The sequence below is a fragment of the Cebus imitator genome, unplaced genomic scaffold (assembly GCF_001604975.1).
Source record: "Cebus imitator isolate Cc_AM_T3 unplaced genomic scaffold, Cebus_imitator-1.0 Scaffold711, whole genome shotgun sequence".
NCBI classification, from domain to species: Eukaryota; Metazoa; Chordata; class Mammalia; order Primates; family Cebidae; genus Cebus; species Cebus imitator.
Genome location: NW_016108026.1, coordinates 59,725 through 87,206, shown reverse-complemented (window position 1 = coordinate 87,206; position 27,482 = coordinate 59,725). Strand labels below are relative to the sequence as shown.

General features: G+C 44.6%; 1 protein-coding gene across 7 annotated transcripts in view; it reads left to right on the top strand.

The window, feature by feature from the left end:
• The window catches only part of PACSIN2 (protein kinase C and casein kinase substrate in neurons 2), a 129,987-nt gene that overhangs the window by 45,674 nt on the left and 56,831 nt on the right, over positions 1-27,482 (top strand). For 2 of the 7 annotated variants that reach the window (XM_037735039.1, XM_037735038.1), the window contains exon 1: positions 3,945-4,271. The exons of 1 other annotated variant lie outside the window; for it this stretch is intronic. Coding sequence is in view for 4 of the 6 variants with exons in the window: in XM_017518877.2 (XP_017374366.1) it covers positions 3,927-4,044 (118 nt within the window). In the remaining 2 variants the exon portion in view is untranslated. Of the gene's footprint in view, positions 1-3,789; positions 4,272-27,482 lie in introns of those variants that run through there. 4 more of the 7 variants (XM_017518877.2, XM_017518875.2, XM_017518878.2 and 1 more) reach the window with 4 other exon arrangements.

The following is a 27,482-nucleotide window of genomic DNA, read 5'->3' as shown; positions in this document are numbered from 1 at the left end:
TTTTTTTTTTTTTTTTTTTTTTTGTTTTTTTTTTTTTTTTTTTTTTTTTTTTTTTTGAGACGGAGTCTCGCTCTGTTGCAAGGCTGGAGTGCAGTGGCGTGATCTCAGCTCACTGCAACCTCCATCTCCCGGGTTCAAGCGATTCTTCTGCCTCAGCCTCCCGAGTAGCTGGTACTGCAGGCGTGTGCCACCACACCCAGCTAATTTTTTTGTATTTTTAGTAGAGACGGGGTTTCGCCATGTTGGCCAGGTTGGTCTCGATCTCTTGACCTTGTGATCCGCCCACTTTGGCCTCCCATAGTGTTGGGATTACAGGTATGAGCCACCACGCCCAGCATAAAAGTGGTCATTTTTACCATGTGACAATCATATAATGAAAGGCCTCAGATAGAAGCAGCAGCCCTGCTGGGTCCTGTCCTGTGTTTGAGTCCTGCCAGGGTGATGAATTGGCCTGCTGGAGCTGCACTGGGCGCTGGGCAAATGAATCTCCATGGGAAGTGCTGCTGTTTGTGTTGTTTGCCACCTCTGCAGGGGCCCTGAGCTGATGGATGGCGCTGCTGGCCTTTAGCTAACTTGGTGGACTCTCTTTCTGAATTTTCTTCCGCCTTAATCCACATGGTTTGAGTGGGCTGGTTGCACACTCTTGGAGAACCAACACGAGATGTCCCCTCCTTTGGGAAACCTTCCCCAACCCCGCTCCCTGCTCTAGGTCATGGCTCCTTTTGCTGTGTCCTGCAGCGGGTGGGACACACTGGACTCTAGGTTTTATCCATTCATCTCATTTTATTTATTTGCACTTCTGCTCAGCCTGTACATTGTGGTCCAGGGCAGGGACCTTAACTGTGGGGCAGTAAGCACTGTGGCTGGCATTAATGTTTGTTGAATGAATGTCCAGTGGCTTCCAGTCTTTGATGACAGAAGCCAGATCAGAACTGGCATTCCAGCTTTGGCACTGCATGCCAGAGGCTAGCAGATGAGCTTCCCTGAGCATTGTTTCTGTCCTAGCATCACCTAGAGGATGGTTGGGTGTCTGTCCCACTGCCTGGGACAGGAGAGCTGCCTGAGTCAGTCTTGTCTTCTGCCATAGTCCACCTTTCCTGCCTGGAGTCCACTAGTTAGGTGTGGCTGACATTATGGGCAGGGAGATGGTGTCCTTAGCACACTGGAAATCTGGTCTGATGACTTCCTAGTTCCACTACTATTCACTGCAATTTTTTTTTCTTCCCCGCCTTGCTCTGGTAACTGGGTACATGGGGCAGGACCCACAATGCCTCCACCTCCTGCCAGGCATCCAGGCTGCACTTTGCCTGAGGGCATGTGAGGGTGGCCCTGGCCTGGACTGTGAGTGGCTACTGCTGGTGCTGGGTTGGGCTTCCCTTGCCCTGGGCTGGATGTGGCCCTCACCCTCCACCCCACAACCCCAGTTCTGCCTTGGGCCCTCTTCTCCTTTTCCAAGTTCACCTTTTAATTAAGCAGGAACTATATCCAAGACCCAGTTCTGATCCTTGAGGGAAGTCAGGATGTAGGGGCAGTGTCATGTAGCTGGTCTCTGGAGGCTGGCTGCCTGGGCTCACAGGCTGGCTCCCTGCACCAGCTGTGGGACACTTAGCAAGTTACATAACGTCTCACCTGGGAAATGGAGCTAACAGTACTTACCCCACCTAGAGCTGTTTTCATGATTAACCAGAAATAAAGTAAGTGCTGTGTAAATGTTTATTGAGAAGCTGATTTGTTGGATTTCAAAAAAGAGAGTGAGTCTCTTAAAAAGCCCTCCCATAAGATGGGTGGTGCTTTTTTGTCCCAGAGCCTCAGTGGGGCTCTGGGACAAAAAAGTTTTCTGGTACCCTGGCTTGGAGGAGGGGACAGATAGACAAGTTTTGTATTTTTTAGTAGAGATGTAGTTTCACCATGTTGGCCAGGCTGGTCTCAGACTTGCTTCTCTAGAACTCAGGCGCTGCTTCTTTCTTAGTGGAGTGAGTACCTGCCAGCTGTGGTGGGCGAGGCACTCTGGTGTTCACCTTCTGTATCGGTGCAGTGGATTTAACTAAGCTGACTACAGGATATAGTGAAATATGTGTTGACTTCTCTGCTTTTTTGGTGAAGAACTGCGTGGGGAGGGGTGGTAAATAATTTCCTGAGTAGTGTAAATTATTATCATGTGTCAAGTAGGAGAGTCTCATGTTATGTGATCTTTGCTTTTACTGGTATTTTTCCATTAAGGAATTTCTTTTTTTTCTTTTTTCTTTTTTTTTTTTTTTTTGTGAGATAGGATCTCACTCTATCACCCAGGCTGGAGTGTAGTGGCGTGATCTCTGCTCACTGTAACTTCTGCCTCCTGGGGTCAAGTGATTCTTGTGCCTCAGCCTCCCAAGTAGCTGGGATTATAGCCATGCGCCACTATAACTGGCTAATTTTTGTATTTTTTTGTAGAGATGAGCTTTCACCATGTTGCCCAGGCTGGTCTCCAACTCCTGGCTTCAAGCAATCCATTTGCCTCTCAAAGTGCTGGGACTACAGGTGTGAGCCACCAGGCCCGGTCTAAGGAATTTCTAAACACAAGATTTTCAAAGACATTTTTTAACCTATTTCGTTTTGTGTTATAAGGTGAGACTAGGTGGCTGTTTTTAACTGAACATTTTTGAATGAATATAAGTAGCAAGAACACTGGTAAATAGTGGATATCCACTTAGCACAGTTTCCTCTGTATGTTATTTTGACAATCACGTATTCTCCCATCCCCGCATTACATCGCCTTGGGCCATGCTGAAAGGCGGAAACCCCATCCTGAAGTGGCCTTGCTCTGGCCTTTACCATTCAATCCTGGTTTGTCATGGGTGACGGGAAAGTGTGCATGTGTGTCTTCTAGGAGAGAACCTAGGGGAAATTGATCCCTTGAAATATTTGTTTCTTGTCTGTTTTTGCAGATTAGTTTCCATATCTACTCTTTTCTCTAGTGTATGTATGTTTTTATATTGTATGAGATTTTAAAGGGTTTTATTGAATAATATGTATACCCAAAGTGCACAGATCTCAAGTGTGCATATTAGTAAATTTTCACAAGTGCAGCACACCCATAGCCAGTTCAAGAGCCACAACACGGCTCCAAAACCCTCCTGGCGCCCCTTCCTGCCTGCCTCCTACACTCTCCTCCCTGTCCTGGCTTCAAAGGGTGCAGCTTAGTTGCGACTCTTCTTGTGCTTGATCTGAAGGGAATCATACAGTACGTATTCTTGTAGGCACAGCATTTTAAAATCTTTCTCTCCCCACCTAAAGTTTTTCTTATTATTTTTTTCTTCACTGTAATTTTTTGGTAAAAATTGAAGAAGTGAGGTGTTTTTATTTCTGTGTAATCACACGTGGGTGTTTGAGTTTCCTAGTTCTTAGGAGACAGTCGTGCTGCTGAGAGACCCTACCTGTCTCCAGGGGACTCCATGTCCCCAGTCCTGTCTCCTGCCCGAGGCCTCCTGTTCATCTGCTGGCAAGTATTGCCTTGGTGTGTGTAGTCACAGAAGGAAGTTGAGTCCACATGCGGGGACAGTGTAAGATTATCCTGTACAAGCAAGTCCCTGTCCCACCTACTGCTGTGGCGCCCAGCCCCTTACATGCAGAGCGGGTCGTCTTTTTTCTCTTGTGAGCAGGAGGATCCCAAATACAAGAAAGATTCGAAGACTCTCATGCATGGTGTAAGTTAGTTTGTATATAAGTTGATTTTTTGTGTGTTGGGGAGGGAGTAGTAGGAATTTTATTCTCAGACCTATTCTCCCTGATTTTCCATGGAAATACTGAAATTTCTCTTTGCCCACTTTCTGAAAAGAGAGCTCTTCCGTGTGGCCACAGCAGGCAGGAGCGTGCAGTCTGGAAACCTGGGGCTGTACAGTGAATGCAGCAGTGTAAGGGAATGACCTTATATCGGCAGCCAACAGGAAATGATGAAATATGCTGGGAGAATTCAGCTGAGAGACAGAGGTCAGACATGCCAGCGGGTTGGGAAGAGGCAGGTACGGAAGCTGAGCTGCAAAGTTAGCCGGCATCTGATAGAAAAACGTGAGTGTGCTGTTTAAGGCTTGCATCTCCTTTAAAGTAGACCTGTTTGAAAGTAGATTTTTCATGGATTTGTTTTCTTTCTCACAGAGTGACCGATTTAACAGAACTCTTACCTTCTGTGCAAGCGCACCTAGTTTTAGAGTTCCTTGACGGAAATGTTCAACTAGTTCATTATTAACTGAGCAATGCAGAACGCTTTATCCGGGGTGCTTGGAGAAAATGTCAGAGTGAGTGTTTGATTTTCTTGAAGAATAGATTTCAGCTTGAACAAATGAAGGATTATGTTTTATAATTTTTGATTCTGGTTTTAGAACATACGTGCATGTTTCCTTTCCAAATAGATGCAATAACTTTGTACCTTTGCTTTGGCTTGTTTGAGACTAGCTGACATACTTGAGCTGTATTTTTTTCTTACCAAGTAGCTAAATGAGTTACTTGAGTTAGCTGTGAATAGAGGGCTTCCCCCTCCTACTTTAAGGCGTTAATGTTTAATACATGCTGCCATTTTCTGTCTTTACAGCTAGATCTAATCTACAAACACGTAAGTGGGGACTTGAGAGAGAAAAAACAAATTAGGTTTTCTAGGAGACTGTAATTGCTGTTTTCATGACTGTCTACTGTAGACTATCTGAATTCATGTGCCACCGCTCCAGGCCCCCTCCCCATCCTCCTCCTCAGTTCTTCTCATTTCTCATCCCAGCTGCACCCTGTGCCTTTGCCCCCATTTCCCCAGGGCTATCGCTAGACACTTTTATGTTTTTGTCAGGTAACATAATGTAAAAGTTTTATTGTTTTAATAACTGAACAGCCTTATATACATGTTTAATTATTTCTTAGAAGTCGTATTCTGGAATTGGAAAACAATGGCTCTCGCTTTATTGATATAGTACTGTAATTCTAATTAGATTTTTAAAATCCTGATACTTAAGTGATCCATTGCTCAGTGAATTATGCTTACTGGATTACCTATTGCTGTTAAAAAGGCAGCGTCGTCTCTCTGTTCTCCAGAAAATGCTGTGCTGATGCAGTCTGTGCCACACAGAGAAGGATGCTTTCTTGTTAGGATGTTACCTGCTTCGAAGCGTGTATTTCAAATACTTCCACAATTGCATAGGAAAGGTTTCTAGAAACCCCCAGGACATATATAGTATGTTGGTTCGACCTTAGTCGGACCCATCAGTTTTGTCTTTGCTCTTGTAGCTCTGAATATCTCTTTCTTCAGATCCCTTCCTTCTTGTCAATAAAACATCCTGCTGAATTCTAGATGAACTTTAAATGCTGTATTTATGAAAACAGCAAAGAGGTTTCGTAACTTCAAACCAAAGCATGTTTTACAGGCATGAGATTTATGCCAAAAAATAAAAATAAGGCTTCCTTTCCCCCCCCTTTTCTTTTTAAACAGTGTTAGTCCTTTGAGACCCGTTTGTCCCGCGACACAATTCTTTTATTCATTTGGTGGCATAATGCAGAAGGGGGAAACACAATATTTGTAGCTGTAATGGCTCATGGAGTTAATATTCCAGGCTCCTCACTTTACCAAAGGAATTGAGACCCAGAGGTGACGACTTGTCCAAGGTCACTCGGCTTGTTGGTAGCCAAGTGAGTCTGAAACCCTGGTCTCGTGACGCCTGAGTCATTACTCTTTCCATTACAGTAATTGGCTTTCTTCACATTATTATCTTAAGATTAATATCACTTAGTTAAGAGTGTTTTATTCTTCTTCTGATGAGTCCATTTATATTTGTTTCACTTTCAGACACTCAGCTTTAAGCTGTTTTCCTATAAGTACCATTTGGCATCGATGATTAATGAATTACCCCAAGTACAAAGAGCATTGACATTTCTCCCTCTGAGAGAGACTTTTTCTTAAAAATCAACAATTCTCTATATTATAAAGTTTTGCTTGCCTCTCCCCTAAGTCGGGGAGAGACAGTCACTTGTTACCGATAGAAGCGGGCCTTTGAGACGGGATTACTTGCTAGATGAGAATGCCAAGCTAAATACGATCACAAGTAATACAAGAGACAGACAAGCACTCAATTCTTCTTTGAAAGAGGATTCTTCAGGGTTGAAAGGAGAACCCCGAACATTCAGCATTTCTGCATTTCAGCCCCTATAAGGGAATACTGACAGCTCTGTCTTCAGCTGGACCGAAGAGCTTTTAGAATATGAAAGACTTTAATATATCATAATGTAAATAAAGGAGAAAATGATATAATTTATAAAAATGGAGTTTACTCACAATTTTCCAGAATCATTAAAAATGGTCTTTGCTAAAAATTGAATTTGAATCCTCTGAAATTCAGGTGTGGGAGCTAGATGTAAACAGAGGTATGCTGAAAACAGTGGTTGGCTGTTCTTAGACCTCAATGTGGCCGTCACTGTCTGTCCAGAGTCACCTTAAAATGCCTTGGGGAGGTTCACAGGACAGCACTTACTTGTATTTTCTAAAGTATTTAGAATATATGCCTTGAAGAGTTTCGGAAACAAAAACACTCTAGGAAAACGGGCACTTTCATAAATACGTTAATTGTATTTGAAGTTGAATTTAATAGCTTTGCAACTATTTTAATTTATAAAACCGAAGAATGAAGTGTGATACATAAGCAATATTTCTATGCAGTGTGTCAGAACTGTGTTCCTTCCTGGTGTTCTAGTGGGCACTTTCTGTCAGTCTTCTTGAAGAAGGTGCTGCTTTCATTTGGTGAGCTAGGTGACATTATCCTGGGGCCTGGAGAACAAGTGACGCTGTAGGCTGACGAGCTGAAGTGGCTTAGTTCGCTTCTCCCATAATTTAGTTATCTTTGTTCCCCAACTAGCATTTTATACTATTATATTTTCAGCATATATTAAGTATAGAATATTCTAACCGGCTTCCTTTTCTTAGTATGTAATTGACCTTCTTATCTTCTGCAGTCTGTAAGTAACATTTGATACCCTTCCCTCCCTGGCCCCTAGCTTCTGACCACATCAGTATAAATGCTGCTGTGCCTGTGAGATTTAAAGATGAGAAAGGGATACCAGACTGTCGCAGTGCTGGCATTGCTGCAAACTGAGAAGGGGTTAAACGGAAGCCCCTGGGGCTGCTGTTGGCTTAGAAATCTCAGAGTTTGCGTTGTTGGCATTTGGGCCTTTTTCATGTCCACTCTGCTTGGGGCATCTCTCGAGAACCTTCTCTAAGACTATGAAGAAATGTCTCCGAGGAGAGTTTGGTAAAGAGGAGCGTGTGTGTGTGTGTGTGTGTGTGTGTGAGAGAGAGAGAGAGAGAGAGAGAGAAAGAGAGAATATGGTAAGATAGTAATTTGACAAGCTTTATTGATTTGAATGAATGAATTGCAGTGTTTGCCTTTCTGTAGTGATTACTTTTGAAGGCACCATAGTCACATTTCACCAGGCTGGTCTAAATGCATTTGCATGTCACAGTTCTGCTGTGACACCAAGTAACAGGTTGTGTCTACTTGACGTCTCCTCTAGCCCTGGGACTCTGGCCTAAATTTTTTCTCATTAGACTCTGTCGTATATGAATCATAAGACATAAATCTTTATGTTGGCCCATGATGCATATTTTATTTTGAGAAACTTAAAGAATCTAATAGGAAGTACTCTGAGTTTGAAATATGTGTCAATGGTCATCACAGTAGTATGGGATTTAGGTTATCTTTTTGTTAATGTGAAGCCTGTGCTATGAATTTCATACTCAGTCTGTTTCCCTTCAGGATTTGTTCAAGTGGAGTCCTTGAAGGAGAACGGGGAAGAATGATTTTGCTGGAAAGTGCTTACTTGACAAAATGTTGATGTAATTAATGGGACAAAATGTTGAACTTCCCAATTTGGAATTCTCTCTTGGACTCTTTAAATTCCTAACATAGATTGATAGTGCTAGTTTAACTAAATAAATGAAGCATAATCCTACAGTCCCACAGCCCTACAGTCTACTGTAGGGCAGTTTTGGGGTTAATGACGTGATTTCTCTGTGGTTCTTCTCTGCTATGAACTGACACATAAAGAAAATAGCACAGGGCATAGTAGACTGATCACCAGTATCTATTGATTTGGAAGACAGAAGCATTTGTTACTACTTTCCTACCTATAGGAACAGTCACCTTAAGTTCACTTAGTCACATCCTAACATTGCTGTGCCTGAAGAATGGTAGAAAGCAGGACCATGAAGCCATGAAGGAAAGCAGCAAGGCCACTTGTGGAAGTTAAATCTTTGCATACTTAACATTGAACTTGAAGACATTAAATTTGATCTTAGATGTCTCCAGTGAACTTCTGAGGTCGAGGAGTTTGCATTTGGGATGATAGAAGTTGTCATGATGATGAAAAGTCATGATATGAGGCTTATGTAAACTGTAGTTGTCCAAGCACCTGGCAGCTTTTTTTTTCTTCCCTGATGCTATCTCCAGGTATGACAGCTTTCATTGGTAGACTTCAGGCACCTGTGTGAGCTCTGTGCTGACTTCCAGCCATCCATTAGGTCACTACCTGGAGGGACAGTCCACCTGGATGCTGGCTGGCTGGATCCGTTGATTTGTTCATTCATGCATTTATTCATTCAGTTTACCTTCTTGGTCTCTTGTCCACATAGTTCACATCAGACACTGTGCTAGACTCTGGGGATCCATAGATGGTTAGGATTGAGTTCTTGACTCTGAGAAGCTCACAGTCCAGCAAGGTAAAGAGACTTCTTAGTAGCAGGCAATGAGTCTTCAAGAGCTATTGGGTCTTTATTCTGCCATGAAGAGTGGAGGAAACTGTAGGAAGCTCCAGTTTGGTGTTGAGTTTTAGAGGGAGTGGTTTGTCAGGCACCCAAGAGAAGCAGAGGGAGCAATATATACAAAGGTGAGGAGGTCAGAATCTGCCAGACTTGGGAGCTTGATGGGGCTGGAGTGCCATTTATATGTGGACATGCTTCAGGAACATCATGTTTATCACATCCAGACCAGTTATTTTTCATCCCAAACCAGTTTGTTCTTCTGAATTCTGATTTTCTCTCTGTGGCATTATCACCTACAGTGCCTCCAAAATTAGAAACTTTGGATCCCTGCCCCCATCACCCATTCCCTGTTATCATCCATTACTATGTCCTGTCTGTTTTCCCTCTTGGATATATTCCTTTTTCCTGGTCTTCCAACCATTTCTCTTTCTCCAGTCTTGAACCTCCAGAACTGCACTGTCCAGTGTATTAGCCACTAACCACATGTGACTGTTTACATTAAAGTTAAATAAAATTAAAAAGTAATTGAGACCAGTCTCGGCACCATAATGAGACCTCTGTCTCTACAAAATATAAAAAATTAGCCAGGTGCAGTGGCGCATACTTGTAGTCCAAGCTTCAGAAGGCTGAGGTGGGTGGATTACTTGCACCCATGAGGTTGAGGCTGCAATGAGCCATGGTAGTGCTACTGCACTCCAGCCTGAGTGACAGAGTGACACCCTGTCTTAAAAAAAAAGAGAAAAGTCAATTTCTCACTTGGACTAACTACATTTTAAGTAGTTAGTTAAGCTGGTGGCTGCCATACCAGACAGCCCAAGACTAGAGGCTCGATGGGCTGTTCTCTACTCTGTCCAAGGGAACCTTCCTTTATGTATGGGATTCTTTCTTTCTTTCTTTCTTTCCTTTCTTTCTTTTCCCTCCCTTCCTTCCTCTTGCTCTTCCTTTCTGTCTTCCTTTCTTCGTTTCCTTTCCTTTCTCTCTTCTTTCTCGTCTCTCCTCTTTTCTTTCTCCTCAGTGTCTCACTCTGTCACCAGGCTGGAATGCAGTGGCATGATCTCGGCTCACTGAACCCTCCACCTCCCATATTCAAGTGATTCTCCTGCCTCAGCCTCCCGAGTAGCTGGGATTATAGGAGCCCGCCACCATGCCCAGCTAATTTTTGTATTTTTGGTAGAGATCGGGTTTCACCATGTTGGCCAGGATGGTCTTGATCTCTTGACCTCTTGATCCACCCAACTTGGGCCCTAAAAGTGCTGGGATTACATGCATGCGCCACCATGCCCAGCCTATGGGTTTTTTTCTTTCGAGATGGAGTCTTGCCCTGTCACCCAGGTTGGAGTGCAGTGGTGCAATCTCAGCTCCCTGCAACCTCTGCCTCCCGGATTCAAGTGATTCTCATGCCTGTATTTTATATTTTTTGCTAGAGACAGGGTTTCACCATGTTGGCTAGACTGCTTTTGAACTCCTGACCTCAAGTGATCTGCCCACCTCGGCCTTTGAGCCACCTCACCCAGCCTCATACCTTTTAATCTTTGTGCATGCTGTTCTTTCTCCCTCCAGAATACCGTTCCTGCTCTACGCATTCCCTTCTGCCCTGGCTTTCCTCAGGTGAATTTCGTCTCTTTTTTCCTCCAGTGTCCTTGTAATCACACAATCACACTTGCCTCTGAGGGGGCACATGTATGTTTATTATGTGTCGAGACACCATAGTATAGTGGTTAAGCTTTGGGGACAGATTGTCTTAACTTCAAAACTAGCCGCTTACTTGCCAGGTGGCTTTCAACAAATTATTTAGCCTTTCTGAGTTTTAGTTTCTTCAGCTATAAAATAAAGATAATGTTTTTTTTTGTCATGTTAAATGAAACCCTTAGCACTGCACTTAAATATATAGTCTCAAATTGCAGCTGAGAGCTCTCGTTCTAGGTAGATGGCCTTCTTCTGTTCATCAGCCATGCTAAAACCATATAATCTGCTAATAATGCTGTTGCGTTTCTTCTTTTCTGATTGTTATACCTTTTAGTTATTTTTCTTATTGCAGTGGCTAGGCCCTTCAATGCTATTTGCATAGACAGGCAATTTTTTCTTATTCCTGTAATATCTATTGGCTGTAGTTCTTCTGGTGAGATTTTTATTCTCTTTTGTTTTGATTGCATTTCATTGTGCCTACTTTCCATTACATTTGTTTTTTCGTTCTTAGTTTAGAAATTAAATTCTCAGCCTGCTCCTTTAGTGGTTATTCTAGATATTTTTATATAGTTAACAAAGTCAATATGTTTACCCTTCTCTTGAATAATGGATGGATATAAAACATTTTAACTCCATATGCCCTCTCAACTTTTCCAATTTTTTTCCCTGAATTTTTAAATCCTACAAATTTGCCACTGTCCTTCATATAGTTAATGCTATTTAGATTTATTCCATATATTTACCTGCATATTTGTAGGTAAATATTCCTTCATGTGCTTCAGGCTTTCCATATGAAATAATTTCCTTCTTTTAAAAGTATATCCTTTAAGGGCTGGGCACGGTGGCTCACGCCTGTAATCTCAGTACTTTGGGAGGCTGAGGCAGACAGATCACCTGAGGTCGAGAGTTCGAGGCCAGCCTAGCCAACATGGTGAAACCCCGTCTCTACAAAAATGCAAAAATAATAGCTGGGTCTGGTGGCATACACCTGTAATCCCAGCTACTAGGGAGGCTGAGGCAGGAGAATTGCTTGAACCTGGGAGGCAGAGATTGCAGTGAGCCGAGATTGTGCCACTGTACTCCAGCCTGGGTGACAGAGGGAGACTCTGTCTCAAATAAATAAATAAATAAATAAATAAATTTCTTCAACAGGAGAGTCATTAAGATACCTGGTTTGCTGTGCTGCTGAAAACAGAAGTATGCTCTGTCATACCATGTGTCTGTAGCAGAGCCTGACACATTCCTTGACTTGTTCATTCCAGTCATGTTTATTGTGTACCTGTTATGTGTCAGTGCTAGGAACATGGGTGAACAAGGCAAAATCCTCGTGTATAAGGAACTTACATTCTTGTGAGTGGAGAGAGAAAATATACAAATATATAGTTTGGCAGATGAGATTGAGTGTTAAGAAAATAAAACAGAAAAAAGAAAAGAAAACAGAGTTAAGGCTGGAGTATCAGGGCTGAGGAAGGCTTGCTTAAGGAGAGGTAATGTTTGAGCACATATCGGTTGCTGTGAGGCAGCAGACCCTACAGATGTGGGAGAAAGGTATTCTCTGCAGAGGGGAAGCAGGTGCAAAGGTGAGCCGAAGTCTGGTGCATTTGGAGAACCACATGGAGGTCACCGTAGCCAGAATCCAGGGTGGGGATTGGAAGGAGCCAAAACTGGCGCTGGAAGCAGGGGCTGGAATCGCATGGGACCTTGTAATCAGGGTGGGGAGTATAGGTAACTAACTGTGACAGTTGACTGTTGGCAAGTGGGGAGTATCAATAATTGTGAAACTTGACAATAGCTGTTGGCAAGTTTTGAGTTTGGTGGATTGAACCAGGGTAACTGAGATAGAGATGGTGTGAAGTGGCCACATTCTGGCTCTGTTTTGAGGTAGACACGATGATATGTGGACATGAGGGCAGGAGAGGAGTCAGGGATGACATTGGGGCATTTGTCCTGAGCAGCTGTGTCCTGGAGGAGCACACCCAGTAGATGCAGGAGGAAGAGGTGGGTTTTGGCCAGTGTGTCGGAGAGGCCTGTGAGCCTCCCGGGGGAGATGCTGAGCCAGCAGCGAGGGCCATGCCGGACCTGGAGCTCAGGGAGAGGCTGAGTCAGGAGGCATCAACATGTGGATGGAATTTCAGGTCACAGGAGGGAGTGGGTCGCCCAGGAAACTAGTATGCACGGAGAACAGGAGGCTGAGCCCTGGGCCCCACCGGTGAGCACAGGGTGGTAAGGGCACTGATTGGGTGCTTTGCAGGACTGTCTGGAAGCACTTGTCTTGAGAGAATGCAATTGATACTGCAGGCTGATTATCAGTGACTACCAGAAAAGTTTGGATTTCATGCTTACATAAAGGGAAGGTGCCTACATGCTGCCTTATTTTCCTTTTGAATTTCCTTTTTTTTTTTTTTTTGAGACGGAGTTTCGCTCTTGTTGCCTAGGCTGGAATGCAATGGCGCGATCTCGGCTCACCACAACCTCCGCCTCCCGGGTTCAAGTGATTCTCCTGCCTCAGCCTCCCAAGTAGCTGGAATTATAGGCACGTACCACCATGTCTGGCTAATTTTTTTGGTTTTTTTAGTAGAGACAATGTTTTGCCATGTTGGTCAGGCTGGTCTTGAACTCCCGACCTCAGGTGATCCACCCACCTCGGCCTGGGATTACAGGCATGAGCCACTGCGCCCAACTCCTTTTGAATTTTCAAAAGCAATTCAATCAATATATTCTTATGGCAGAACAATTAAGTGATACAGATATGCAAAAACCCCAGACTTTCATGTTCTTCCACCCAGAGATGTTCATTCAAGGGTTGCTCCAGTGTCATCCCCTCAGGACAGCCTTCCCTGGCCACCATCTGTCCAGGTAGACCCTGTCACTCTCTGTCCCCCACTTGGCTTTATGCTTCTCCCCAGACCTTAATGCTGCCTGCTGTTACATGACGTACTGGTGTGGCTTTGTGTTCCCTGGCCCCTACTGGAAAGTATACAGGAGACTTGTCACTTCTGCCCACCTTGGGTCCCCACAGGCCCAGTGAGGTGCCTGGCATACAATAAGTAAGCCTGCGTTTCACTGAATGGAAGAATTCACATTTTTGGTATATAGCCTTCTGGGCTTTTTAAATGGGTCATCACCCACTCTTAAACATGTATTTTTAGATTAGCCCAAGTGTTCAGCTTTTTAGACTTAAGAATGCTACTTATGGTTTTGGATATTACTATAAGCTAACTTTGCACTAGTAGGCTGTGGGCTGCTGTTTTCAGTCAGTGTCAGCGACGGCGGCTGCACAGGCCTTCAGAGCCCTTCCTGAGCCTGTGCCTGGACAGCAGTCTCACTCCCCAATCTGCCGCGTGCCGGCTCCTAGGAGGCTGCAGCTGCAGGGCTTCTCCTTTCCTCTTCCAAACTGCTGTGCCTGCCCACCCACCCGCCCTCCTCTCTCCCCTTCCCCCATGTTTGCTGTCTCCCTCTCTCTGTCCCTCCCTCCCTCTCAGCCTAATTATGTATGACTTTGTCTTAACTTCCTGAGTATTTAGACAGTTTGTTCCCCTGTATTTTGGAGGATTGGTCCAGGACCCCCCAAAAGATACCAAAATCCATGGATGCACGTCTCTGATAAAAAAATTTTGCTGTATTTGCATATAACCTGTGTATACCCTTCAGTATTCTTTAAATAATCTCTAGATTACTTATAATACCCAATAGAATATAAATGCAATATAAATAGTAATACTGTATTGTTTAGGGAATAATGACAAGCAGAAACATCTGTGTATGTTTAGTACAGGTACAGCTACCCACTTTTTTCCCCCGGATATTTTCAATTTCCGGCTGGTTGAATCCACAGATGTGGAACTCGTGGGTATGAAGGGCTGAGCGTGCTGTAAGCTCCCGGACTGCAGGGCCTGCGTGGTGCTATTCAGTTATTTTCACTTTCATTTCTCGGCTCTTAGCAAGGTTTCTGGTACTCAGAAAGTAAATGTTTTTAGAATATTGGGAGAGGTACATGTAAAATAATTTAAAATAAATTCTTTTGGCTTGATATTTACTTAGTTTATTAGAATACATTAAACATTTTATTGAAAATATTTAAGAATTTGGGACATAGGCTGTGTCTTGAGTCAGCCAAACTGACAAATTTTTATGAAGGGCAGGCTCTTCGTGTGTGTGTGTGTGTGTGTGTGTGTGTGTGTGTGTGTGTGTGTGTGTGTGTGTTAGTGGGGACATTGAATATTGTAATGAAGTTAAGGTAGTAACCAAGACATTTTCTTCAGGGTGTCTCAGATAATATTATTGTATATTGCAGTTAGGCATTTTATCATAAATGGAGTTGTTATTAATTTATCCCCTTTATAAGTGGTCACTGGAAATGTTTATTAGGCAGGTAGTATTACAAAATGTGTGTGTATATCTTAATGTCGAAGATCTGTTTTGTGTTTCTAGAGTTCTCAGTGGTAAAGCTGAAAAATGGGCGTGTAAGCCCTGCTTGCTGAAGCCATAGCCTCCCTATGGGGGTGGGGTGTGCCAGAATGTCCAGGAGGAGTCATGCTAGGATCGAGGAGACTGGGAAGGCGGGAGACTGACATTTGTAGGCACTCACTTACAATGTGTCATTTAAATTCCTATCCTGTGTAGTTTAGCCACCTTTGTTCCCATTTTTCCGGTAAGAAGTTTGCTTAGAAGTTAAAATGTGCACCTATCACAGCTGTTTTAAGCCCTGTTCTCTTTCTACTCTCCTTTTTTTTTTTTCTATTTATTTTAAGAAATGATTTTTTCTTTTTTATAGAGACAGGGTCCACCATGTTGCCCAGGCTGGTTTCTAACTCCTGGGCTCAAGGGATCCTTCTACCCCTGCCTCCCAAAGTGCTGGGATTATAGGTGTGGCCACTGCGCTTGGCCCACTCTCCTTGTTTAAGGGAAACTTTTGCTATTAATTTTATGCTTGATTTAAGCCTATTAGTTTCAGATTGTTGCTTGACAATTGAGTTCCCTGTTTGTTTTTCCAAATTACTGGCTAGTTTATTGTATGTGAACTTTTTAAAAAATAAAAGCACTGTCAAGTTAGAATTCATTTGTCAGTTTGTCACACCAAACTGGTTCTATATTCTTCCCTACAGTAGAATGCTTTGGCTCTAGCTGATACCTTTGAATGAAATAGAATATTTTCTTGAGAGAGTGGCATCATAGTTGAGTGCATAGATCCCCAGAAAATATTTGTAAACCAAATCCTCTTGTGGTTCGCACTTACATTTTTTTTTTCTTTTGAGATGAGATCTCACTGTGTTGCCCAGGCTGGAATACAGTGGCTACTCACAGACACTATCATAGCTCACTGCAGCCTTGAACTCTTGGGCCCAAGTGATCTTCCCGCCTCAGCCTCCCAAGTAGCTGGGACTATAGGTAGGCATATGCCACCGCATCCAGGTTGTTTGACTTTTTAAACTTCAAAGGCACATATGTATAGTACTGCTTGAGAAGTATTTGGGCAGTTCATTTCCAGACAGCACTTCTGATGGGTGTGACCTCTTGTCCATGCTTACCTAGCATTCTCATGGTGGGCTTTTATCAGGACATTCTACTTTTTATTGCTGGTGGCTAAATGGAACAGAAATCACTCTTCTAGTGACTCGGGCTAGTGTCTGATCTTCAGCACCCTGCCATTTGTAAATCCCCTCTCCCTTTCACAGCCACAGCAGCTTCCCAGGGTTTTCCCTCTATGACCAGCATGACCCTGTGCTGGGCTGGTTTGTAACTCCTCTTTGTCATACAGATTCCTCTACCTGGGATGCCTTTTCCTGCTGCTCCAGCTAAAGAATTCCTACTGAAGTGTCAGCCCTGGGCACCCTTTCTGGACCCTCTCTGTGTCCCCATAGCGTTTTGTGCAGAACCGTCTCCTAGCTCTTGGTAGCTGTGTTGGAGGAGGTTGTTCAACTGTCTGTCAACCCTGTGAGAATGGAGTGCCCCAATGGAGGGCACCTAGTTTACTGGCTCAGGAGCTGGGCTGCCGTGGAGCCTGACCTCTGGTACCGTCTCCCTGGCTGATGGTTGTGGAAGGCCCCCATACTCCAGGCACTGTGCCAGGTCCCAACCAGATGCCATTTGATTCCTGCAACCTCTCAGGCAGATTGGATGCCATTTTACAGATGAGCAGTGTCAAGCACAGACCTCTTAGGTATTTTGCCAGAAGCGACCGGATCATTAAGTTACCCCACGCCCAGAGTCTTATGAAGTCTCACAGATGCAGATTTCAGAGACCTTCTAGGTTTGTGCATCCAGGCTAGCGTGTTCTTTGGTGTTGTCCCCTCTTGCTTGCTCTCATTTTCAGCTTGTTCAGACAGACCAGGGCTATAGCCCCTCTTGGGGGTTTTGCTCAGTCAGACTGTTGGGTAGGGTAGAGCCTCCAAAACTGCCACCTCCAACTACAGGAAGAGGCCACTCCTCCTTCGTGGACAAAGGGCCACAGAACCCCTTTGTGTGACAGGAAGTCCTGCTTCTAGAAGGGGCTGCCTGAAAGTGGAGGGGTTGAAAGAAGCTGAAGCGTTGACCTGGGGCCACTCTGACTCATGCGTGTTGTCAATAATGCCCTTTGTCTTGTCTTGGGAACCTGCTGCAGCAGGCCTCCAAGGGTGGCCTGAGCGTTCCTCTTCTCCGCCTTCCTCATCACTCTGCCCCCTGTGAATGCCCCCATTTTCTGACCTGAACAAAGGACAGCCTCCTGACCCATTCTGTGTATTTTCCTTCTAGTTGTGCCAGGAGAACCTTTCTGTCTCATCTGGGCCTATGTGAGTTTTCTTTTTGAGGGTTTAAGTGCATCTCTTGAGTTGGAAAACTTGCAGCTTAAGGAAGAGCTGTCCAACTGGGCAGGTGCCTCTGACTGAGAAGAGGAGGCATCAGGAAGTACGCGGCTGTAGCTGCTCTGGCAGTGATCCTGAAGACTGGCACGAAGGGGAATGGAGCCACACAGAATTTCAGGCATTAGAGGGAAAGTGCGGGCACCCGGACCCGCGGCCCAGCTCCCTGCAACACGGTCTACACATCTCCTGTATTTGTGGCCATCTGTCAGTTGTTAGGTACAGCAAGTAGGATGTGAGGACACCAGAAGCGAGGGCAGTAGTGGCTGAGATAAGCTGATGTGTCCTCATGTGCTCTCAAGTCCTGATCCCCAGCTGGACGTGAGAGGATCGTGTGTGTGCGTGCCTGTGTGAAGGGATCCTAAGATTATGCTGGAATAATACCATGTCAGTCCTGGGCAGGCAGCTTTACGTGTTGTAGTGTAACTGGGGCTCCTTGCTGTGGAGACATGGTGGTTAAATCCATCAGCACTTGTTCTGGCTCGAGATGCTGGGTGAATAAATGGTGGGACCATTTCTGATGTAGAAAACCTGGGGACAGGAGCGGGCTCTTAGAGGAGACAGTTTGCAGGGACTGTGTGATGGCCAAGTGGAGGCATCCAGTAGGCAGAGATGCGCATCTGGGCCAGACAGCACATCAGGAGCTTGAGGTTAAAGGTGGTTTGGTGTGTGGGAACAGAAGAGGTGAGAGAGAGCCGTGGGACAGAACCTGGCGAGCACCAGCAGCAAAGGAACAGGCAGAGGAGGTGGGGGAAGGTGTGACTGTGGGTGCAAGGGCAGGGAGATGGCAGGGAGGTGCCAGGGCTGTTGGAGAATGTCCGCAGGGACCCTTGTGGAGAGCAGGGGGTGCTGCTGAGAGGCAGAGAGTCCTTTGGAGAGGGGGTTGAGTCCCTACAGTTGTTCCCGGCAGCCAGGCTGGGACTGTGGAGGTGGCTGCGTGCCATGGGAAAAGGTGGAGTGCTCATGGAGGAGCTGGCACTTTGTTCCAGTGGTGTCTCCAGGCTAAGGGGGTGTAGATGGTGGCACTGGAGGAGGTTGGGAGGGGAGGTGGTTCAAGGCCACTAGGCTGAAAAATGAGGAGGACCTGTCTAGTTAAGGATAGCTCAGTGTCACTGTTCTTTGGATTTCTGGTGCATTTTCCCCATTAATGTGACTTTAGTTCAAAAGAAGAAAGCAGGAGCTTGCTAGTTTAAAAAGGAAGTTTGGTGAGGACAAACAAGTCAATTAAAGTTAGCACGTGGCACCTGAGACCATGCCTAGAAGGTCTGAATGAGGAAGCATTTGTAGTGTGTATGCACCATTCTGTGTGGCACTTTGGCACCCACAAAACAGGGGAGACCATGAAGGGACCTTGGGCATCCACCCCCCACTCCCTCCATTGTGAACTTCAGGAACACCACTTACTGCAGACTCTTCCAGCATTGGAGAGCTCACATTTTAGCATTTTCCTCTGGAAAGTCATAACCCATTCCTTTGAACCATCAATCCAGCTTTGTTATATGAAGGAAGAATAATATTTCCCTTTCCCTAATTCAAATACATGCATCTGAAAATGCACACACTGCAGCCACTACAGAAGTGAGCTGGGGAGTCACCTCCTTCCCTAGAGACTCCTCTCGCCCTCGTTGCCCACTGACTTGCTTCTGTCAGCTTGGTAATTGCTGGTGCAGACATCCAATCGCTGTACAGGTGTTCGAGTGCCTGCCTCATGCTGAGCACTGGGGTTTCAGACATGAAAAGATGCAGCCCTTGCCTTTTTGTTTTGTTTTGTTTTGTTTTTTTGAGGCGAGACTCGCCCCGTTGCCCAGGCTGGAGTGCAGTGGTGTGATCTCAGTTCATCGCGACCTCCGCCTCCCGGGTTCAAGTGATTCTCCTGACTCAGCCTCCCGAGTAGCTGGGACTACAGGCGAGCGCCACCACACCTGGCTAATTTTTGTATTTTTAGTAGAGATGGGATTTCACCATGTTGGCCAGGCTAGTCTCGAACTCCTGATCTCAGGAGATCCACCCGCCTTGGCCTCCCAAAGTGCTGATTACAGGTGTAAGCCACTGTGCCCGGCTGCAGTTCTCGCCTTGTAAGCTTATGTAGTGGATGTGCTGCGCCGCTCTGCCTCTTTTTGCTTATGTCCAATTTTGGATGGAAAATGGCTTACCTGCTTGTCCTCTGTAACGGACGTGTGGTGTCCTTTCTGTCAACTCACCATTGTTTTCTTAGCTTTGAGCAGTTGACTTGTTTCCAGTTTTTGCTGTTATAAATATTGCAGTGATGAACATTTTGTTCAAGCTATTTTTTTCTTCGAGTTTATTTGCTTGGGGCATGTTTCCCAGAGTGGGACTTAAGGGTCAGAGGTTGGTAACTGTTATCTGCCTTGTTCTGTATTTCCAGATTTTTCCATGAAGCCCATTAGCAATGTGAGAGTACATTTCTGTTTTCTTATAGCCCCACCAAAACTGTCATTGTCACATTAATTTTCCTTATTTTACAAATTATTTCCGTATTTTAAAGGGAGTTGTGCTTTTTTTCCCTGCGTGGGAATTTGTTGTATTATATTTAGCTAGGTTACATTGCAGAAACAAGCAAACCCCAAGTCTCAGAGACTTAACCTAACAAAAATGTCTTTTTTTGCTTGGTCTGGGTGTCTCTTGTAGGATGGCTGGGGGTGCGGTTCCACAGAGTCCCTCGGGCCAGGCTGATTCAGGAGACCCTGCTCTCCGAGAGCTGCCACGCAAGGAATGCTCAGTGGACCACATAGCAGACAGGAGAGGCTGGGGGTTTGTGTGGACTTTTCACTGCTGATGTGGCCAGGACTACTGACGCAGTCTGACTTCGCAGGTAGAACTTCAGGAGCATTCCTGCCCAGCCCTCTCTTCTCTGTTCCTCTCCAACGCCTTCTTTGTCCAGTGGAATTGGATCCTCAGTCTTCATATTGGCTCTTAATTAATAATAAGATTTTTAATCAATTGTGTCTTTTTCTTTCTTTGCTTTACATATTGTATTATGCAAAGTTTTAAATTGTATACGTTTTGGGCACATTCGTGTTTTCCTCTGATAACTTGCTTATTCTCACAAATTTATCTTTTTCTCAAAGCCAAAGAGAATAAGCTATTTTTCTTTGAGTTGCTTAAAATGGATTTTATTTGGCTCTTTATGACACTTGAAATTCATCAAAATATATAATGTCAGGTGGTTTTAATCTAAGTTAACTTTGGTCCTTGGTGATGCCTGTTCTGCAACATTAAAACAAACCAAACAAAAAACACCGAACCCCAAGCAACACTGCTTCATGATAAAAACATTCAACAAACCCGGAATAGAAGGGAGCTTTCTTGACTGAATAAAGGGTATTAATCAAAACTCCCAGGGCTGGCAGTGAAAGACTGAAAGCTTTCTTCCTACAATCAAGAAGAATAGGACCGTGATGTCTGTTCTCATTCCTTCTGCTCAGTTTTGTACTGGAGGGTCTAACCAGGGAAGTTAGACAAGAAAACAAAAGGCATACAGATTGGAAAGGAGAAGGTAAAACTGTCTCTGTTTATAGTTAATATGAGCTTATATAAAGAAAATTGTAAGAAACCCACCAAAAAAATTGTTAGAATTAATATACAGGTTCAGCAAGGTTGTAGGATACAAGATCAATATACAAAATAATGGTATTTTTATATAATCTAGCAAGGAATAATTCAAAAAATGGTACTAAGAAAACAGTTTCATTTATTATAGTATATAAAAAAATAAGATAGGAATAAATTTCACAAGAGAAGTGCAAGACTTATATACTGAAAACTACAAAACATTGAAATAAATTTAAAAGGACCTGAGTAAATGGAAAGAGATCCTACATCCATGGACTGGAAGACTTCACAGAGTTCACATGTCAGTACTCCTGAAATTGATCTACAGAGTCACAGCAGTCCCTCTCAACATCTCAAATCAACAAGCCAATTCTAAAATTCCTATGGAAATGCAAGGGACCAAGAATAGTCAAAAACAGTTTTCAAAAGTTGGAGGACTCACACTTCGCAATTTATAAAAATTTATATACAGTATTCAGGAAACAGTGGGTGCTGGTATAAGGATGGATGTGGAGAAATGAGACAGCGTCAAGAAAACAGAACTAACCCCCTACATTTATGGTCAGTTGACTTCGGACAAGGATACTAAGCCAGTTCAATGGGGGAAAGAAAAATCTTTTCAACGAGTGACGCCGGGACAACTGGATATCTACAAGCAGAAGAATGAATTTGGATCCCTGCCTCATGCCACATATAAAACTTAACTCCAGATGGATCAGAGACCTAAATCTAAGAGTTGTATCTGTAAAACCTTTTAATTAAAAAAAGTTTTTTAAAAATTAGTCATAATAAGAGATGTAAAACTCTTAAAACAGCGTAAGTCTTTGTCACCTTGGATTAGGCAGTGTTTTCTTATATATGACACCAAAACACATACAACAAAAGAAAAAAATAAAAAGAACGTTTAAAACCCAGTAATAAAGGCTGGGCATGGTGGCTCACCCCTGTAATCCCAGCACTTTGGGAGTCAGAGGTGGGTGGATCACCTGAGGTCAGGAGTTTGACACCAGCTTGGCCAACATGGTAAAACTCTGTCTCTACTCAAAATACAAAAATGAGCCAGGCGTGGTGGCAGATACTTGTAGTCCCAGCTACTCAGGAAGCTGAGGCAGGAGAATTGCTTGAACCTAGGGGGTGGAGGTTGCAATGAGCCGAGATCGCACCACTGCATTCCAGTCTGGGTGACAGAGTGACAGAGTGAGACTACATCTCAGAAAAAAACCCCAAAAACTCAACAATAAAAAGACATACCACTTTAAAAATGAGCAAAGGATCTAAACAGATATTTCTTCAAAGATAGCATGCAAATGGCTAATAAGGACATGAAAAGAATAAGTATCATTCGTCATTAGGGAAACACGAATCAAAATCACAGTGAGATATCACTTCACACCCACTAGGATGGTTACAATAAAAAAGACAACGCATGTTCGTGAGGCTTTGGAGAAATTGGAACTGTCACATACTGCTGGTAGGAATGTAAAATGATGTACCTACTTGGGAAAGCAGTCTGGCTGAACGTTGGCAACCCCTGACTTTGGAAGTTTCTCATTATGATCTAGCAGTTCTAATCCTAGATGTCTACTCAAAAGTAATGAAAACATATGTCCATACAAAGGCTTATACACAAATGCTGATAGCAACACTATTAATATCTGAAAAGTGGAAAACAGCCCAAATGTCCAGTCACTTGGTAATGGGCAAATAAACTGTGGTAAATTCATATATTGGAATATTATTTAGCAACAAAAAGGAATGAAGTCCTGACACATGCCGCAACGTGGACGAACCTTGAAGACATTATGGTAAGTGAAAGAAGCCAGTCACAAGAGCCACATCTGTTATGATCCCGTTCATGTGAAATGTCCAGCATAGGCAAATCCTTAGAGACTGAGAGTCAATTAGTGACTGCCAGGATTGGGAGAGAGGAGGTGGGGGTGACTGGGTAAGGGCGTGGTATTTCTTTTTAGAGTGATGAAAGTGTTATAAAAATGATTGTCATGATGTGTTACAACTCTGTGAACGCTAAAAATCGTTGTGTACATTTTAGATGAGTGAGCTGTGTGTGAATTACCATTTTAATAAAGCTGTTAGAAAAATAGCAAGAATCAGCCGGGCGCGGTGGCTCATGCCTGTAATCCCAGCACTTTGGGAGGCCGAGGCGGGTGGATCACAAGGTCAAGAGATCGAGACCACCCTGGTCAACATGGTGAAACCCCGTCTCTACTAAAAATACAAAAAATTAGCTGGGCATGGTGGCGCGTGCCTGTAATCCCAGCTACTCAGGAGGCTGAGGCAGGAGAATTGCCTGAACCCAGGAGGCAGAGGTTGCGGTGAGCCGAGATCGCGCCATTGCACTCCAGCCTGGGTAACAAGAGCGAAACTCCGTCTCAAAAAAAAAAAAAGAAAAATAGCAAGAATCTCAAGTACTTCAGTCATTATCCCTCCCACAGCCTCTCCTGACTAAATCATCCTATTCCTTTGGGTATTGTTGACAGACACGTTTGAGTCTTTTTCATTTGTACACTCAGAATTTTATTCTTCTTGAGCCTCCTGAATTGTGACTTCCAGGATTAAACACAAAGCTCTAAGGTAGGAGAAGAGGTGGTGGCAGTGGCAGTGGCGGTGGTGGCTGGTGGCAGGGGCTTCATCAGCTTGAAGACAAGCAGCTGGGTATAGGGAAACTCAGGACCTGGGGTGGCCCCTCTCCAGCAGGCTGGTGAGGGCTCTGTGCCCCATCCCAGGGCGAGGCCCACATTCCGGTGGCACTGCTTCCTGTGTCACTGGCTGACCTTGGAGACTGGGCTTCTTTACCCATCCCTTTCCATGAATGTAAAAGGAGGATTGGATTGAGGAGAAAGTCTGAGAAGGATCTGGTGTAACCTGTATTCCTGTTGATAGGAATAGTGTTACTCATTCAGCAAACATATGCTGACCCCTGCGTGGCACAGTGTCTGAGATTCAGAGATGAAGACAGCATCAGGTCATGATCTAATGACTTACTCTGCACTGCATTTCTTTCCTTCTATTATATAAAATAGAAAAATCTATTTTGGGGGTATAGTGACGTCTTAATTACTGAGTAGTTAAGAAGGAGTTTGAGTTTTTAAGCCCATGTATGCTTTCCGCTTGGTTTTAGTGTGTGTTCTCTAAGGCGCTGACTGTGTAGGAACAGTACTAGGTAACATCTGTGAAGACGACAGCATGCTTTGTCCCACTCCTGCCCACCCTTCGGAGGAGCTTCCCTGCAGCAGGCTGCCGGGTGCAGTAGGCTGGAGGAATAACTTCATTTTAGAAACCCAGTAATTGTGTCTGGTGCTAGGTAGAGTGTTCTCTCATTCAATAGTTTATTGAAGGCCGGGTAGACGCCAGTTGCCACTACCATGCAGTCTCTAAGAAGTCAGGGACTTTATCTTGGACACTGCCATATCCTGTTCCTGGAACACCGCAGGTGCTCAAGATGTGTTAATTAGTGACTAGAGGATGCAATGACAATGACCTTTCATTCACCCTGAGAGCTAGGCTGAGCAGGGAGTGTCTCTCCCTCTTGTAGGTAAGGAAATAGGCTGGGAGGAAGTGACTGCGTATTGTTAGGCGGCCTATAAAAGCCAGAGCAGGCACAAGAATCCAGGTCTCCTGACTCCATCCTTCCAGTGTGTTTTCTAGTCCCACCCAATTTTGAAAGCAAAAGTAGTTCTGTATTTCTCATAAAAACGTTACCCTGTGGGAGCGCTTCCCATTCCCACTGTGGGATTGGCCTCACAGGAACCAGGAGGAGAGGAGCTGTGGAGTTGGATGGTTCTGGTTCAGTCGGGCCTGCTCTAACTGGGTTACTTGTAATCATTTTTCTTTCAACTCTTTAGACTTGTCTTGTACATTTTCTTACACTACTGTTTGAATTTTCATGTTAATATCAAATTTGAAAAAGCATCATTTTTGTCCTTTTTAAAGTAACTTTTTCTATTTTAAACCTGTGGAACATGAACTGAGTATTTAGGTTGGGGAAGTGTTCAGCCTGTATCTCCACATTCCCAGGGTGCTTGCCAACCAGAGGCTAAAAAAATATTGCTGTAAAAATCAGCCAAGGCAAGCCTGGATCTGTCAGCTGATGGGTTCCCATTGCATAAGATAAACGAGTTTTGGGGACACATCTAACTACACACTGTTAGCTCCAGCTTTTCAGTAAGTTGTGTAGGTGAGCTAAGGGCTGATGGGCTGGACTGGGACTGGGTGACCTTGGGGCCTGTCCTACCTTTGTTGCTGATTCTGATAGCCCAGGTGGTTGTCAGCTGGGGCAAGTGGTCTGAGTGCCACCAGGATGGCTGGTCATCAGCTTGTTTCCTCTGAGCTATTAAAGATGTTGGGGAGGGCTGGGCGTGGTGGCTCACGCCTGTAATCCTAGCACTTTGGGAGGCCAAGGTGGGTGGATCACCTGAGGTCAGGAGTTCATGACAAGCCTGGCCAGCAGGGTGAAACCCCAACTTTAAAAAAAAAAAAAAAGTATAAAAAAAATAAATAATAAAAAGTTGTTGGGGAGAACATGGTTATTTTAAGGGTTACTATATGAATCTGCAGATAGGATTTTAAAAAATACAAATTCCTCACAGACAGCATTTTTACCTTCTCCACCTCGAGACCCAGCACAAACAGCACCACCTCTCCTCCCTTCCCTTTGTCTTCCTGTCTTGTTTCTTGAGCGCTTGTTTGGGTTGGATAAAAAGGGTCAAGCCCTTCTCTCGTGGAGCTCCAGGTGGAATAGAAAAAAGACAGGCTCTTCACAGCCGGGCACAGGTAGCACACACCGGAATGCCACTGTGTCAGGCTGTCGAGAGGGAGATGGTGCAACCTAAATGGTCCTGAGGAACGTGCAGTTGGCCTGTGCGGGGCTGTTGGTGTTTGGACACCCTCTGCTTGGTGTGGTCGTTGGCACACAGCACACACCTGATGAGTTCTTCCCGTAGGAAATGATTGCCTACCTGCTTCTGAGCAGCTGCTGCTGTCACTGACCTTCATTTCCTGTAAGGTCGTAGGAAAGGGAAAAGGTCAGGCTTCTTTTTAATGCCTCCTGTGTATCCTGGAGGGGAGCTTTCCTTACGCAGTTTCTGCGTCAGGGGCTTCCCTTTCTGCTTCAGGCCAATTTTAAGAATAAGATTAACTGATATACCTTTCTGCGGGGTCTTCGGAACCATCTCTGTTTTCATCCTTGGGCTTTAGGAATTCACTGCCTAGTGTTCCCTCTTCATACCTTCTGCTTTTTCGCAAGCCCAGGAAGCAACTTATAAACTAGATCTCCAGTGCAGAGAGTGATTGATTTCAAAAGGCCTTTCCCAAACTTACCTTAAGGGATTGCTTGCTTTGTTTCAAAAACATTTTAAGTTTTGCTCAACTGAAATGGCAGTTTTTAGGGCTGTCAACTAGAATCTATTATTTAACACGCTGATTTAGTTTTACTCTGTACATCTGTGGGTAGAGGGCAGGGAGCGAGAGACAGATATTTCCCTGCATGATCTAAGTGAATCCTCAGTAAGAAATCACAGGGTGTGCGTTGTCATTCCTATATTATGAGTGGAATTCTGTGGTTTTCAGCAGAAAGACTGAAGTGGTAGAATGTACCTGGTAACATGGCCAGAAAGGTTTGATGGCTAGGTCATCTCTCAGGGGTGCCATGGAGCCCTCAGGATGCCTGGGACTCTCTGGGCTCTCCGGGTCTCATGCTGTCCAAGGGTGCTGCTTGTGGGGCCATCTGTGTTGCCTGAGGACCAGTGTGTTTGAGTGTCTGGCCAGTGAACCTGTTCTCAGGTTGACCTTGTCTCTGCAGAAACATGGTTTCCTCGAAGCCAGTGTGCGTTTTGAATTTTGGTAACAAGCCAAATTGAAAATCTCCGTGATTATAGGACTTGATGAATAATCTGTGTTGCAAAAGATTGAAAAATCATCCCTCACGAAGTCCGTTTGATGCTTTCGTTGCCTAAGTACAGTTACTTCATTGAAATTGCTCACCAGCTGGCAGCAAAGCTTATCTGCAAACAAGTTCTTCTGGTGCTCTGACTCCAGACAAAACTGTGAGTTTGGAGCGCGTCCACAGTAGGTCTCTGCACATGTGGAAGAGGGGCAGTCTGTGCAGGACGGTCTTTTTTTTTTTTTTTGTGGGAAAAAGAAATTGTGAGTTAGGGCAGGAGAAAAGGGAACAGGAAAGAGGCAGATCCTGGATAATTGGGAATATGGCACAGACATTGCTGGACTCTGAGGTTTGTTAGGGAATCCATGCCCTGGCTCCATTTTTTCTTTCAGTGGCCCTCACTGAGGAGCTGCAGGTACCATGGTAGGCACTAGGGAACCAGGTGACTCGAGTATGATCTGATCTACCAGGGCAAACAACTTGGTTGGAGAAACAGGAATGGGGCCAAATAATGGCACCGTAGAGGAACTATAATGGGACAGTGGTGGGCAAAGCGTCACTAGAATGGTGGGGGGCTCATTGGAGGAGGTGCCACTCAACTCATACTGGGCCTTGGGTAGGTGAGAGATGACCAAGAAGGTGGCAGTCTCAGGTGGCAGTGTGCTGCACATGTGGCTATCAGGGCCGGCCCATGGGGGCCAAGGCTGCTGGGCAGGCTGGG